The 17,651-nt window shown below is 29.1% G+C and overlaps 1 protein-coding gene across 2 annotated transcripts in view; it reads right to left on the bottom strand.

The window, feature by feature from the left end:
* Positions 1 to 2,363: 2,363 nt before the first annotated feature.
* LOC139425174 (solute carrier family 60 member 1) overlaps positions 2,364 to 17,651 on the bottom strand; it is a 40,127-nt gene continuing 24,839 nt past the window's right edge. For both annotated transcript variants that reach the window (XM_087165492.1, XM_087165491.1), the window contains exons 2-5: positions 12,506 to 12,624; positions 10,284 to 10,410; positions 6,303 to 6,464; positions 2,364 to 3,493 (exon numbers count right to left, since the gene is read on the bottom strand). In XM_087165492.1, the coding sequence (XP_087021618.1) occupies positions 2,490 to 3,493; positions 6,303 to 6,464; positions 10,284 to 10,410; positions 12,506 to 12,577 (1,365 nt within the window). In that variant the 5' untranslated portion in view covers positions 12,578 to 12,624 and the 3' untranslated portion in view covers positions 2,364 to 2,489. The remainder of the gene's footprint in view (positions 3,494 to 6,302; positions 6,465 to 10,283; positions 10,411 to 12,505; positions 12,625 to 17,651) is intronic.

Genomic DNA, 17,651 nt, shown 5'->3' with positions numbered 1-17,651 from the left:
TTGGTTTTATTCAAGATTAATCATGAACTATTTAACAAATTTCAACAGCCAAATATCATTGAAAATATAAATTTCTTCAGAGCAATATGAATACATTGGTAAAGTAAAAGATAATAGTGATCTAATTAATAAATTAACCATTATAAATTTATTGATACTCAAAATTGAGGAATAACGAAAACAAGAAGAATTAACTTTCTGGTAAAATACGTTAAAATTAAAAGAGAAAGCTAGCAACTGATATAACCAACTGGAAACGATTTAAGATGGGCTTTACTAGATTGTCATATTGATGAAGTGGGCAAACTAAAACTTTTAAGTTTATAATTCTTATTTATGAAATTTAATTTTATTTTTCACGTAGTTTAGAAGAATTTCATAAATGAGGCACATCTCTTTTTAGATGCAAAAGTTCCTGCAATGGTTGGTGTATTGGAATTAGGACTGGGCGATATTAAAAATTATATATCGTGATGCATCGTCAGTTTTGCATCGCGATATACCGATGTATCGCGATATAGTATTTTTAAATTTCATTTACTTGTAAAGCTGCAGATTTCCATCAAAACTTCGTACTCAAATTGATTTAAATCAATTCATAAATTTGAAGATATATATTTGCTTAAGAAAAATATTAAATAAATTAACTATAATGTAAAAATCTTACTCAAAATATTTATTGAAATGTTTGTTTAGAAATTCATAACACGCGTAAAACAAAGTGTTAAAAACTTTTTTTGAAGCGCTTTTTACAAATTAATATTTTCTTGTACTATTATGCATAAATAATTACATATTTATTAATTTTGATCTTAATGTTCAATTTCTAAATGAAACGTTAAAAATTATTTGTATGTTTAAAACAAAGTGCTAAATAAATTTTAGAAAAAAGAAAACGCTTTTAAAACACTATTTTTTATTATTATCATTTCAGTTATTATAGTTCATTTACGTCACACTAGAGCTGCACAATGGGCTTATTGGCGAGGGTCTGGGAAACATCTCTGAGGATGATCCGAAGACATGCCATCACAATTTTGATTCTCTGCAGATGGGATGGCACCCCCGCTTCGGTAGCTCGACGACCTGCACGCGAAGTTGAGCACTTTACGGTAGAACATTTTAACGAGGACCAATACCGCACACCCTCGGTCCCTACGCAGACTGATCCAAGTGGTCACTCACCCGCACACTGACCGTGATGCTTGACTTCGGTGATCTGCAGGGAACCTTGTCTTAACGATCAGTCCACTGCGGGACCTTATCATTTCAGATACATAATTAAATTAAATTAAATAATGACCGAATTATGAACGAAAAACAAAGTAAGGTTTAATTTCTTAAAAATAAAAAAATTTTGATATTCGATAATATATTTAGCTAATTAACAAATAATATGAAAAGAATATTTTTAAAAAAAAATTATTACACTCTCTAATAAAACGAAGTGCTAAATGATTTAAAAAAAATGAATAAAATACGCAAACCTTTCAAATTTGTTTGTATAAAAAAAGTTGATTGACTTATGTCCAAATCCAAATGACAAAAATAAATTTTGTTTTAACTTTATTTCTAAAAATAAAAACAGCAAGGTTTATTTTTAGAAATAAAGTTAAAACAAAATTTATTTTTGTCATTTGAATTTGGACATAAGTCAATCTGTAGTATAAATTTAAAATCAGTAATAAAAACTCATTAAATTATTAGAAGTTTCATCCAAAAAAAATTTAATAAATTAAAAGAAAGTAAAAAACTTATCTAATTAATGAAGAAACTCTTCTTTATATATTCTTTTCAATAATAGATTGCCTTCAGAACAAGGTAACATCGGCGATCACGAAGTTAGTCCCACTGAAAATAATCTACAAGAAAAGTCGCGACAAAGAAAAAAAAAAAAGCTAAGAGGTGCGAAAAGGAACATGCGATATAACGATATGTGTTCTCAAAACTCTGATTCTGATTTTACATCTCACCAATCAAGGCCATTTCAACATAACGAAACGAACATCGTCTTCCACAGTGCGAGTCGACATCGGAACGTAAGAGAAGAGTCTTATATCGCTTTATCGTTATCTTATAACCTTGTGTGTCTTATATCGCTATATCGTTTTGCGCTCGTTGCCTTTACTCGACGGCTTAAATCAGATTTCTGATGCATCGCCTTGAATGAAAGTCGCTGTATCGCCTTGCCGATATATGCGCTAAATCGATTTATCTCGATACTTCAATTTATAGCCCAGTCCAAATTGGAATTTTCAGAAGTTCGAGATTTAAACCCTTGATTTACTGTTTGCCATTTTTTTCATTTCAATTTTGCGTTGATTTTGCTTTTACGCTTCTTTCTTAATTAATAATAAACATGATTTATATTTAAAAAAGTTTTATTTTAGACTGAATAATACTAAATTAAGAGCACTAAATTAACTTCTTTACTACTTTTCAATTATTTGAAAATGAATACATATTATTTATTAGTTGCCTTAATTACACTATATATGGCTTTCCTTAGAAACATATACAACACGTCTCTTTATAGTATATTTACCAGGTGCATTTCTTAATATTAAATACATAAAAAATGTTACAATAATTGCTAATGCACAGCTTCCAATAACTACATAAATAAAAACTTTTGGCTTCGTTTCTATAAAGTAGTTGATTGCGTAAGGAATAAGCATTTCTCCAAAAGAAGCTACGATAGGAAATGTTGAGGCGATTTTGTTGGTGATATTGATATATTTTTCAATCCAACTCACTGATGCTGGGAAGAAAGATGCTATTCCAACTCCGAGAAATATGGAAGCAACCCAAAGAGCCCAATCGTAGTGAGTAGCAAAAATTAACAGAACAAGTCCACCAAGGAACGTTACGATGACATCGAATACTAATATAGTTAAATGGCTAAATTTAACGCTCAAAAATATTGCTGCAAACCTTGTAACTGTAAATGCCGCCCAATAGGTTGATGTCATGTAACTTCCGGTAGTCGGTGTTAGATGCAGTGGTCCTTTAACGGCATAAGTAGTTAACATTTGAGCATATCCAATTTCAGTACCCATTGCAGTTGTGACTAAAATTGAGGTTAGAGTTACGATGATGGCCGTAAATCCGAAACTTCTATTGCCAGATTCTGTTTCTTCAGGTTTTCTACCACTTTCATCGATTGGTGATATGATTGACATCACAAAAAACAGAAGGGAAACTAAAAACGATATGGCTCCAATGCATATGTATGCGTAGGTGACTCGGGGTATTTCAGCGGAAGTTATACTTGATGCATTTAAAAACATTGCTTCTGTAGGAATTGGGTAATCACTATCATTGGCAGTTAGTGTCATATTGCTCTTCATTTCATCATATTCAGAGTAATCACCAAGGAAAGGAGCTGCTACGAGAGGAGCTATCAATCCACCAAAGCCAAACATGAAATGGAGTGCTTGAAAGTATGGTCCACTGTCTTTACCCCACAGGTTTAGGCAGCAAACATTTGCTCCTGAAAATTAAATCGATTTTTAAAAAATTAGCATTTTCATCCAATTACATTTGTGAAGGGTCGAAACAGAAACAGATTTTTGACGTGAGATCTATGAATCAACAACAATAAATCAATCAGCCAAAATTGAAACGTAAAAAAAAAAAAAAAAAAAAAAAAAAAACAATTTTGATGATTTTTTTTCTCAAATTAGTCTTAGAAACTGAAATGTGCTCTCAACATCGTCACATTATTTTTATTCATAGGATGTAAAAATTCTAATTTTATAAAAGAAATAACTACTATTCATTTTAAATAGTGATTGAAATGAAAAACATCCAAAATGGGTAAATATTAAGAAGTGCAAAATTTAATTAAAATAAAAATTTCAACACTAATGAAATAAAAATTTCTATTATCTTTAGGAAATGCAGAATATTTTTTTAATGTTTTTTTCTGTCTACGAATTCCTAGGTATACACTGTCAGAGTAAGAAATATTGCGAATTTTTCTTTATCCTTTTGTACGCAAATTTAAATTACATATGATAAATTCAATATTTATATTAAAAATTATTCATTTACTAAATATTAATATTTTATTCGGCTTTTTTTGCTTGAGAGTTCTAATATTGAAAGTTGGTCACTAAATATACATTTTTTAGAATAAAAAATGCCAAAAAAACCATGCAATAAATAATAAACAATATTTCAAAATATTTATAATCTATCTGTGTTAGATTTGAATGTCATAAATTGCATAACTAAAAACAGTAGATAATATTGTACATTAGCTAAATTTCCCTTCGTCTTAAGGGGTGAAAAAAGTAAACTATCAATAAAACAGTAGGAAGGTAAAATGTATGTTAGCTTCCTTACGCTCCCGTATTTAAGATTTCATGCGCACGAGCACTTCTAGTGCGCATGCGCAATTCATGCGAAAAGCTGAAAAAATAATTTTCTCGTTATATTTTAAATTGCTCAATATTTCGTTTGTTTATGTCGAATTCTGCCCTTCAGTTTTGAAGAAATGTCTCCAAAAATGTTTATTAATGAAAATTTTAATTGCTTTGTTTTATTTATTAAAAAAATAATGTGCATATATCAATACACTACACTAACAAATGATGATAAATATTTTCCTCTTTAAAGATTTATTACTAACATTAGCACTTATCTATAAAATATAAAATTCTTATCGAATCAAACTGAATACCATTTGAATATCTTTGTGCTAATTCAGTAAAATATATATTTATTTTTTCATTTTATATGCCTAACAGTTTGATTGTTTTACTGAATAAAATTGATAAAATTAAAATGTTTTTTTTTTAAAAAATATCAAGAATCATTTATCAAAATAAAATATTTACCATAAAATATTATAAATACTCATATAATATGTCTCAATCACAGTGAATCTAAATAAATTAAATAGTTTTCAGTTCTTTCCTTTGTAATATTGATAAGATGATAAGGTAATACAATTAATGACAAGATTATTGTGCTTTAAAAAAATGGGACATTTTTCTGAAAATATCAATACTGTTCAAGTGAGTTTATTGATTTAATATTTATAATATGTTATATTGGTAAACTTTCCATTTTGCAGGCGCAAGTGAAAAATTTGCCAACGCAAAGTCACCAAGTGCACATAATTTTTCTTTTTCATTGGTTTAATTTTCACATGACAGCTATTTAAGGAAACATTTAAAAAAAAACTACATAAAAATGGCTAAATTAAATAGCTGAGTTTAATTACCCCGCACAACTAAACTCGGCTATTTTGAAAGGGAAAAAGCACCTTTTTTTTATTGACTAACACATTTTTATTTAGTTTTTTTTTTTGAAAAAGTAAATAGCAGTTTTAAAATATTTTTCGATTTTGTTTTTCCATCTAAAATTTTAATTAAGACTTCATTTTAAATTTAACTAATTGTACTTATAGTTTTATTAATTTTTTCATCATAAAAGACCAAATAACGATTGGTATTGGTTAAGAAGCAAAAGATTTTTCTTTGAACACTGACATAATGATTAAAATCCACAAATCATATCAGCCTTAAAAAAACCGACCGCAAAAGATTTCAAAGGATTAAGAGAAAAAAGTCACAGCAAATTTTGAAAGACGAAATAAGAAAGTTTTAACTTCTAGATAATGTGTTATTCTCATTGAATAGAAAAAAAATAAAACAGAATTTCAGAGAGAAAAATAAATTAGGAAAAAATAGTAAATATTTATGTTATCTTCAATAATATGAAAATATTGATCAATAAAAAATGGAGTTTAAGAATGGAAACTCCAAATTCCTACATTGCAGTCACCAAGAGTCACTTTTACAAATACTGTCCCCTACCTCGAAGAACATGAAATACGGTCGGGAGTAGGGTGAATAGAAACACGCTTTCATAGTGCAAGTATCAACACGTGATTTCAAATACCATTTAAAATACAAATCCTGTGATATCATCACCGTACATCGCGAAAATATTACCGTCATCAACCCATTTCGATCTTCGAGAAAGAGACTGAAACCCAAGCAGCAAATTTTAATGATTAATCGAGCATTTGAATCACCAAAAAATTTATATTTGATTAGATTAAAAATAATTCATGATTGGCCAGTGTTCTGCAATACCTCAATTGATATTGTTGAAAACTAGATTAAAAATATGTTTTGTTTACTCTAAAGTTGCCGAGCTCTGTTCTCAAAAGTTGCGACAGTATCTTATATTAAGCGGAAATTTCATAACCATAAATCTTTATAACACCACATTGATAGAAATGTCAGTTTATGTTCGAATTGTATAAAAAAAAAAGACTATATCACCTGTGTCTAATGCTCCTAGCGTGAATCCATTCACGATCATCCATATGGTTAGAGTTTTAATATCTCTGCTCCATGGAACTCCAATCATAGTTATGGAGGTGATAAGCTGACCAGTTGTTAAAATCAACTGCTTTTTAGAAAACATATCAAAGATGATACCACCTATGGAAATGAAGAAAAACAAACGTGAGGAAAATATTGGCTAAGAGGATAGATTGATGATATTTGATATTTTAGAGAAAAAACATTATCGCAGCAACAAAATATTGGTATAAAAAATCATTATCACATTTTCTTATTTTCTGTTAAAGTCCCGATTAAAAATAATTATTCTAATTTTTTTACCTGTGGTAGTTCTTTTAAACTAATGCTTGTTTTCAAAGCTTAAGACAGGATTATTGGGTACCTATGTTACCGGGCTCTTTTGCAACCGAGCCTTATTACTTTAAAAAATGACTGGTATTTTTGTTATTATAAAATTCATTTTTTTATAGAATTATATAATACAGTTAGGAGCAAAAATTTAAATTACAATTTGGAGAATTGTTAAACTAAAGAAGTACAATGTGCCTTAACTTTGTGATTTTTACCATGCTAGTTTCGCATTCATTTTTATACCATTATCGTGCAGAAATATAGCCTAAATATAATTTGATAAATAAAGGATTAATCAAATAAAAATTAAAAAAAAAATATCATTAAATGAAATAAAATACATTACAGGGTAAATTTATATCATTTATAAACATTATTTAATTAAACTGGGAGACTTCGCCTACTACACTTTCTGCTTACTAACCCCCGCAATTGCTTCTAACTGCTTGATCATTAATTTTTTTCTTATCCGCTAAGATTTTCCACAAAAACACAGAACATTTCGTTTCCAAAATTTGCAATTACGTAGCTTTATGTATAAGTTCTTTATCACGAGTTGGCGTGCACAAAGTGAGAGTATAGCAAACCGGAAGAGTTTATTTTAACGATTTAAGAGAAGAAGGCAAAGAAAGTTGAATCGAACGGGAAACCGAGATCGGGAGAAAGTGAATATAGACACCTTAATAGACTGGGTTAACAAACATAAATACTTAAACTTTTGACCCGAAATTTTTATTGAGCATATTTTTCTTAATTTTTTCATGACTTTGTATTAATTTAGGATAAAACAAGTGAAGAATATTTGACATTTTAATAATTTATGGTTAAAAATTTTCGAATAGTATAAACTGAGTAATCACACTTAAAAAAAATCTTATATTTAAAATTTAATTTCTCAGTAACTAATCTACTGATTTCCATCAAATTTTGCCACGAAAAATTACATTCTTTGAAATAATGCAAATATTGTATACTTTACGATTCAAAATGTTGTCAGCAAAAATTGCATAAAATAGTAAATATAATAAATAATTATTAAAAATTGTTTTTTACATAAACTCTACGTTCTATAAAGGAATTTTATAATTGTGTGCAAAAATTTTCCAACTTGCTTAGATAGTTAGATTTTTCACTTGCTTGTTATAGAAATATGGCGAAGTACACAAAAATAAAATTATATTAAGTTAACAAAACTATATCGATCCAAGCTATACAGTACAAACTATACCGACCAAACTATAGCGATCATATTTCCCAGATCTCTACATTTTGAAGGCTAAGCATCCAAATCCGTTGAAAAAAAAGTATGTCTAGGAAGAAAAAGTACGTTTTTATACCCGATTTTGCAACTTCAAATATTGTCTGAGATAATAATTAGCGTATTTTAGGTTTGGTAAGGTAAATTTACGATTATTAAAGCTGTTAATGTTTGCATACAAAGGTTGAGTCTTGATACGTGAAAAGTAGTGCGTTTTTTCTGTAATACATACTTTACTGATTTTGGCGTGCTGAATTGAGCAAAGGAATCATATTTTCTCTATTGCGTTACATTTTCTTTTATATTTAGTCTGCTGGTTTACAGTGCTGACATCATTGATGTTTGACAAGGGAGAACATGGTATGGTAAAGTGTGAAACTTTCTTTTAAGGTGGTGAAATGTTTCGAAAACAATGTGAAAAAGTATGCCATTTTTTTATGAATAGCCTCTATTCTTGAAAACAAGGAAATTAACAGAAAACACTAATGCAATTCACAGAATCTGTTTTTTTTCCTCACCCATTCCAGTCCATTTTTTAAATATTTTTTTCATGATGGTTGTTCGGGTTTTACCAGATACACCGACTCAGTGATCTAGCTACCTGCTCGCTTGTCATCAAGTCGATTTTTGAGTTATGAGGCTACTTTGCTACCCACTCTTTAAAAATGTTACAGCAGCTGTCCCTTACTCCGAAAAGTAAATTTTTCAACCAGTACTTACTGCCCTCGTCAGCGTGATGAATAAAAGTTTTGAACATCCAGAAGGAGTAGAAGTTTCCCCATCAGTTTTACATCTACTTTAAGCCTGCAATCATGTCTGTTCCCTAATGGAATCGAAGAGCCAGGAGATGTTTGTAGTTCTTCGATGGAACACTGTGGGCTGCTATATTCCAGATTATTCTCTCCTATAGTTCGTTCACCAGGAGTTGGCACTTGGCTCCGCTTCCATCACGTGGTATCCGACTATGCTAATTCGCTATTTTTGTGAGAAGGATGAGAACAATCCTGAACAAGGTTGCTATTTGGCGATTGTATGACAAAAATATTTATTTCGCAATCTTTATGAGCATTTATTTAAAATAAATATGACATAAATTTGATATTTCTCTCTTTAGAGTGATTAGTCTGTCTATTTGAGACATTTTACTGGGAAAACATCAGTTTTTAAATTTAAAATATATTTAATTAGCTGGAGTAACGAAAGGTATCATAGCAAATTAAAAGGAATTCACTGCTTGAGTTTGGCGCTCATTAAGGGTTGTCTCATTTTCAAGCGTGGAGATGATTCTCCGCTTACTCCCGCTCCGAAATGAACTCATAGTCCGAGAAGGTGGAGCCAAGTGCCAACTCCTGGTGAGCGAAGTATAGATAGTTTGTTGACGATCTCCAAAATGAACTCAATAACGATTCATTTTTAGAATTTTCCATTAATGTCAGATTTTTTTTCCTTGGACTGCAATATTAGTGTTATTTTTTTTTCAGCATACATCCTCTCATTACTAGAAACAGGCTGTATTTGTTTTTCATTTTTGATAAATTCTGTAACGCAGCTAGTGTATTATTTTTTGGATTATTAGGATAGCATTTGTAATTAAACTTTCCACTATACCATTGGAGTTTGTCTTGAGTATGTATATATATATATATATATATATATATATATATATATATATATATATATATATATATATATATATATATATATATATCTGTCATTGAAATTCAGATCCTGGTGGTGGCTGCTGAAATTTGTCCCAGAAATTTGCCCCACAGCTGTTATGCGGATGCTTGACTACAACCAGATCTCAGTAATTCCTCGGATGATGAAATAACTACTTGCTACAGTACTTGAATTCATTTTTAATATTGTTTCCTTTTTTTTCTTGGTCCTTGGAAAAGTTTTCAAAATTTTTCAACCTTCAAACTATGCACATATTTTTTTAAACTTTCTTTTAACCCTTGACTCTAAACTACCTGCATTTTTTGGTATACTTTCTGATATTGTAACTTTAGTTTATTTAATTGAAAAAATGATTCTGTTCTTTGAATAAAGCTCTTATTGTACATTATTTGTAATCATGCAAGCAGACTTATCAATAAGCATCAGCATAATTGGTCCAATAATAAGTAAGAGGAAAATAACGAATTGTAAGATCGAAATTAGATTTCAGTTTTATTAAAAGCGACAAGGGAAATAAAGTTTTATTAATGATAATTGTTATTCCTTCTTCTTAATGTCTTAAAGCATTTCTTTACATAATTAAAGAGTTAGGGCTTCAAGAAAGCAAATCATAGTTTCTTTTTAAAGTAAATCAAGAGCTGCAATAAGAGAACATCTTGCATACCTACCGATAAACGATCCTCCAATATATCCACATGATCTCCCAGTATAAATGAAAGCTATGGTCGCTATGTCTGTATTTACAATGCGTGTCAGATCTATCAGTGTTGGACCTGTAATGGCAGCACATAGCCCCTGTAAATTTAAAAAAATATATATATAATATAAAAAAACATATATATATATATATATATATATATATATATATATATATATATATATATATATATATATATATATATATATATATATATATATATATATATATATATATATATATATATATATATATATATATATATACATATATACACATATATATACATATACATATATATACACACACATATATATATATATATATATATATATAATACAAAAATTATAAATACTTTTGTATTAATAAAAGCATTAAAACTCTTTCGTTTTAATAAATATCTTTGAACATAAAATATCTTTGGTAAAGGATGAGTGCAGAAATTCTATTTTGGGACTTCAGGGAAGAAAAAATAGGAAAAAGAAAGAATGACCAAGAAACTGATTACAAAATAAAATAAAAATAAAAATGTAAGTAAACAAAATTTTGAAGTAGTACATGTATCAAAACTTAGGAAAAATTACAACCCACAAATGTTGAAATTAAATTATGAATAGTATCCAAAAGAACAATTTTTTTTACTTTCTTCAAGAGAAGAAGTAATCCCTAAATTTTTGAGAGATCCGAATCGCGTGTGGAGATGTTTGGCGAGGAAACTTTTTTCTCAACACAGTGAGAAAAAATTTTCTTAACTATTTTTGTATTGTCCAGTCTGGATCTCTCAATTTCATAGTGCTTCATGAAATTCTGTTTTCCTCCATTTTAACGGGGAATACCGACTATCATCAAGTAAATAACCCCAATAACCGCACAGAATCTTAAATTCTGATTAAATGACACTTGTTGTCCAGCTCGATTACATAAAAATTTACATATTTCTGTGCGGAAAAATTTTTTGAAATTTTAGTAGAAAAGTTATATAAACATGTTTCATTTTTCTTTCTGTTTAGTTACCAAAGCAGAAAAATTGCATTATTATGTCTTATTGTTGTTACTGTAAATAATTTTTTTCACATGTTGAGAAAAGGTTATTTGTAAGAAAGAGGACAGTCATACCAACATAAATTTTATAAATTCATAGTATTCAAAATTTTTTTTTTTTTTTTTGGCTAACCAAAAAAAAATTTTTTGGGGGGGGGGATGTAATACAAAAATTATAAATTCTTTTGTATTAATAAAAGCATTAAAACTCTTTCATTTTCATAAAATATATTTGGTAAAGGATAAGTGTAGAAATTCTATTTTGGGACTTCAGGGTTGAAAACATACCAATGAATAATATTTAGATTTATATTTCAAGGCGTAATATACAGGAAAGGCGTAAGAATACAGGAAAGGCAATATGACTGGCCTCTTAACACATTTTAATTATCCTATAAAACGCAGAACCGATGGTTTTAGCGTGGCTTTTTGTGTTTTATGCGTGCTAACAAAAATTCGTCCGATTTGACGGGAAAAGTGTGTATCCCCCTCCAGCCATGGGGAGGGGCCGAGACGTCTGCCTTTAGCATCAATTACTAAATAAAAAATCAGTGCAGAAAATAGTTTCTTCATTCCTGTAATCAGTAATTTTGACAATTATTACATAAAACATCGGGGCTTGGTACACACACTTGAAACACTAGAATAATGGACCAAAGGGTGTATCGCTACATTTTAGTGTGACATACTGTCCCCCACACATTATTATTTTCAGCTAATGTCTGGCATATCTAATGCCAGACATTCAATTAATGTCTGGCATGAATAATATCTGGCATGGATCATGCTAATGTCTGGCATATGCGAAGCTCTTATTAAGGCCAAAATAAGAAAGGACGTTTAATTTCATCATAATATGACGGGGCATACTTTGGGCACATAGTTCTGTAGAACATGTAGAACAGACATATAAGCAGAACATGCGTTTTTGTGTTTACAATGTCATTTACTTTAGATGAATTCCAATTAACAGATATTGGATAGACACACAAACACATAATTTTGACATAATTTCGAACAAGCCTAAAAAATTCGGAAACCTCTTTTTACCCCAGATAAAATCTGGTGTCTTAGCTAACTTAACGAAATGTTCGAAATTTAAGTAGAAGTACACAATAAATTTTAATAAATGGATTCAAACCACTGTCTTACCAAAACAATGAAACAGGCGTACAAGTTGAAAGTTTTAATGATGCGGGCGTGTCTTGTCGATAATGATATCATTCTAGAAAATGTTCAAGTGAATTGAAATACAAATAAGTTTCTTCACACTAGAAAATGAAAAAAAAGGTCTGTCATTAACTTCTGATACATTTCTTGTAAAATCAAACGAAAAATACTGCTCGTACAATTATTCAAAAAATAAATAAAGTTTTGTACTTATTGCATTTATTTTTGATTTTATATCTTCCAGATTTCATGATCATCATCATAGAAAAATAATCAACTAACATAACGTTGCATATGATGCTTTACATGTGCTTTGTTCCCTTTCATTGGTAATTTCAGCATTAGTTTTGCGCGTAATGTTAACTTCAATAAGTTACAGTTTATTTTTTGAAACATATGGTCCAAGAAAATCAATTATATTAATGTCTTATGTTATATATTTTCCTTTACTGTCAATTATTCATCAATCGGCTCATTTGGAATGATTTTGTAGAAGTGTATGAAAAAAAATATCAAGTGCGGAATTAACAAGTGAAACATGTTCGATGCATAAATTGTATATATATGTGTATAATTGATTTTTTTTTTGCAGAATTATTCTACAGAATTATTAATATCTTAGCTTCATTTTTAATTCATGTGCATGATGTAAAAGTGAATTTCACCCAATAAATTTTTAATTTATATATATATATATATATATATATATATATATATATATATATATATATATATAACACAAATTAACATGAAAAACATGAATAAAATAAAAAACTAAATGGTAGAGAAACAAGAATAGTAAAAGCAAATAGTCGTTATCAAGACTCATCTATTGCTATAAATGCGATATTTCTGAATAAAGAATAATTATCCTAAGATAAAAATTATTCTTTATATGTGTCGATATCGCAAAAAACCTTATGTTGTAAAAAATCATGAAATAAAAGAAAAATGTAAAAAAAACAAAAAAACAAACCGGCGTGAATTAAAACGCGGTTTAGGTTTAAAAGTACAATAATAAAACAGTTAACAAAAATCGCGAAGATGTAAAATATTGGAAGTTGTGCTTATAGCTTGAATCGAATAAAATAAAATTTAAAAAATATATTTGATCGAAGAAGAAGAAAAAAAATTTTTTAGGTAAAATGTTAGTGCTGCTATCTATGAGAAGCAATTAGTAAAAATGTAATAAAAATGAAATAATAATAAAAATGTTTAACGGATTGATTAAATTAGCAGACTAAAAAAAATATATATATATATATATATAATTTATAGGGAAATTAATTTAAAAGTCAGTCTGTCAGGATAGAAAGCCGTTTATAGACTTATCCTTCATTCATAAATCCTTACATAATTTTACAGAATACACATATCTATCTTTCATAGGGTGACTAATTTAAAAATCAGAGCCTGCATACAGGAATAGAAAACCGTTTATAGGTTTTATCCTTCATTCATACAACCTTACGTAATTTTAAAGTATACACGTATCACCTGCATTCATTTGGGGTGGTTCTTTACGAACCAGAGCCCATTCCACTTATACAAAAATAATAAATAAATAAATAAACTGTTTATTATACTGGACATATATATATATATATATATATATATATATATATATATATATATATATATATATATATATATATATATATATATATATATATATATATATATACAGAGAGAGAGGGGGGTCAATTCCTAATGTGTTTTTTAAATAAATATTTTCTTAAAAATGTTTTGCACACTATCGCTGCATATCAGGAGATTTAAAAATTAGGCCGCATGCAAATAAACACTAGAAAGACTGAGCATTACTGCATACCTAGAGAGTTAGAATGGGCCAGATTATTTGTTCGCAGATCAATTAGACATCCGAAATCTTAAAACATATTTATAACTAGTTTAATAAAAAATATATTAGAGACTCGGTCATCAAAATTGGATGATATTTTATTCGATTTGATTTGAAAAAAAAATTTGATTAAAAGATGACTCTATCTCTTTTTCTCTATGAAGAATAATTTAAGATATTCAATTTTCACTGAGAATTGAAGATTGTTGTAATATTCTTGTTTTTTTTAATGAAACTGAAATAACATATACTTACCAAAAGTTACCTCGTACCCAGACCTACCTGGGGTTACGGGAAACTTATCTAAAATACTTTAGGGACCAGTCTGGCCTCCTTCATCATTCTAAATATAAAGTTTTATGTATACCTTCCTATAAGGCTAATCAATGAATGATTAATTTGGATCAAATTATGAAAAGTCAGATATACCCAATACTTTCAGTAAGTTGTTTTCTGAATTACTGAGCAATAAAAACCAGAGAAGTCGAAATAACCCTAGCCGTCTTTCTTGTGTTAATTAATTATTAAGAATTTAACTATATTTCAACTATGCAAAACCCTGCTTCAAATAAAAAATTTCAGCATTAGAAATTTGTTTTTGATATCTATCTAATGGAAAGAGTATTAACTAAGGAGATTTCTATTTCAATTTCATAAAACAGTTGAATATATATTATTACTCGAAGACAAGTTATTCTAGTCATCAGTGGAACCATTGAGATAAATGTGGAAGACGTATTTTTCTACAACTATCTTTATTTAAATAAACAATAATTTAAAATAAAAAAGTAACTTAATTAGTTTATGTTTCGTCACCGTCTTGCTGGAAGAAAAATAATCTGAATTTAATAAATAAAAGCTAAACTGTCAAAGTGACTCGGGGATAGAGCACTCGCCTCCCAATGAGGTGACTCAGGTTCGAATCCCAGCAATGACTGGTGGATGCACATTCTGTACCCGACTCGCACCAACCACAGTGCTGACATAAAATGTCCCCAGTAGTAGACGGATCATGGGTTAGAGTCCACTTGCCGTCAGGCTAATCATGGGAGGTGTCGATGCTTTTCCTCTCCATGTAACCCAAATGCGGGTTAGTTCCGTCAAAAAGTCCTCCACGAAGGCAAATTTCTCCCTATAGGTGATCCAGAAGTTCTCCTGTCTTCTGAATTAGGGTTCAAAGACTATTTAAATTAAAATAGATTTTGGAAGTATTAATAGTCGATATGATAGTAATTAATTCACATTATTATAAAAAACTCAGTATGAATATGTACATGGTTGCTCCTCAACCATATGCATGTATGGAGTCACTTGTTTATTGAAGCAGAAGTTATTAAATACATATATGGGTGATTCTCACGAAATATGACAATTTACAGTCACTTGCACCAAGATCTGATACTAAACTACTAAAAGAACTTTTTTTAAAAAAAAGTTTAATAAATAGCATTGCTGTTTGCATTCTGAAATAACCTAGTACTAGCATCGACTATTTTGTATATTTAAAAAATTAAATTGAACTTCAAAATTTCATGTTTCTGGCATGTCACAAAAAATCTTTCCAATAATAACTGGCTTCAAAACTTCCCATAAATTTTTCAATATCTAATTTTCTTTATCTCAACCGGTGTAAGCATTTCCAGAATATACACAAAGGGTATTATTTACAAAAACTTCGTTTAGAATAATTTTTTCTGTTAATAATTTGCTTGTCACTAGAAAATCTGTCATTTTCCTGGCTAGTTCTATTTAGTGGTTTATAACCAAAATAGATAGAGTCAGCAATCAATATCTTGTGTTAATAGATTGATTAGATACCCTTCCATCTGAGCATCTCTTGTTGCATGAATAAAGAACCAACTTTCTGGTTCAAAATCTATTTCAAAATTTTTTTCAAGGTAAGTAGGTTTTTGTTTTGTTATTTTCCTGGCTTCTTGAAATCATTAATAACATAAACTACATAGATTTATCTGAGTTATTTTAAGAAATCCTGCTGTTTTCTGCAAACTATTAAATTAAAGTAAAGTTATCTGTTATTATGTTTTAAAATTATTTTTTTGCAAGTTTTAAAAAATGCAAATCAAATGTGACTAGAAAATATGCGATATGCAAATTTTTGAAAATCAGAATATGCAAGGTAATTTAGATCAATGAATAAATATAAGCCTAAACTAGCGATTAAAAATTAAATTAAATATATATTTTTCCACTATAAGAATTCTTGTTTTAAAACTTAATTCTTAATAGTCAAGTAGTTGCCACTGAACTGTGAAGGAATGTGAGAAAAATTTCGTAAACCAGCTAAAAGTTAAATTGTATTTTAAATAAGCCACGCCAAACATGTCAAAATTCAAGCTGGTACCAGCAACAAAAATATGCTAGCTTTTGCTATGTATTGCTAGGTCTGCTGGATTTTCGTGCTAGTATATGCTTGCCAGCATCACATGCTAGATACCTAGCATACATCGTACTAGCATGATAAGCTATGTACAAGCATCTCATGCTTATTAGCTGTTTAAGCTGGCTCCCTAGCATGGTAAGGTAGGTACCATAGCTATTGTATGCTTTTTTATGCTTGCCAGCATCACATGCTAGATACCTAGCATACATCGTACTAACTTGATAAGCTATGTGCAAGCATTTCATGCTTATTAGCTGTTTAAGCTGGCTCCCAAGCATGGAAAAGTAGATATACCATAACAATCTATTACATGCTTTTTTATACTTGCCAGCTTAATATGCTCTACAGACAGCTTAGACGAAAAAAAAATTTTTTATTTTTATCAAATCCTTAGACCTTGTTATATTTATTTAAAGTAGGTTCCTAGAACTTATTTAAATTTTATTATGAAGATTATAAACTTGTTATTATGGAGAGTAAATAAATATAAAATTTGTAAAATGTAAGAATAAAAAATGCAAAACAGTTTGCTTCTTCATAAGGTCTCTTCCAGATGGTTTATGTGTTAAAAGTAAAAACCTTACAGACTTTATCTTTATTTTGAAAAAAGCGGTAAAAACTGTTATCATTCCAAAAATATTGTTTGTGTATTTATTAAGTCTCATATAAGGCAAAATTCATGCATGCTCATCAAAATTCAGACTGGTACCAGCAACAAAAATATGCTGATTTCAAACTCATGCTGGAATAGCACAGAAACCTAGCAAGAGATGGTCGTGATTGTTGCTAGACTAGCAAGATATTCCAGCAACACAAGCTGGTATCTGTATGCTAGACAAGCAAATAAAGTGTACCAATACATACCA

Source organism: Parasteatoda tepidariorum, chromosome 6, assembly GCF_982258835.1.
Source record: "Parasteatoda tepidariorum strain Cologne lab strain chromosome 6, Ptep-v5.0, whole genome shotgun sequence".
NCBI classification, from domain to species: Eukaryota; Metazoa; Arthropoda; class Arachnida; order Araneae; family Theridiidae; genus Parasteatoda; species Parasteatoda tepidariorum.
Note: the sequence above shows the minus strand (reverse complement) of the source record. Positions and strands in the feature narration are given on the sequence as shown.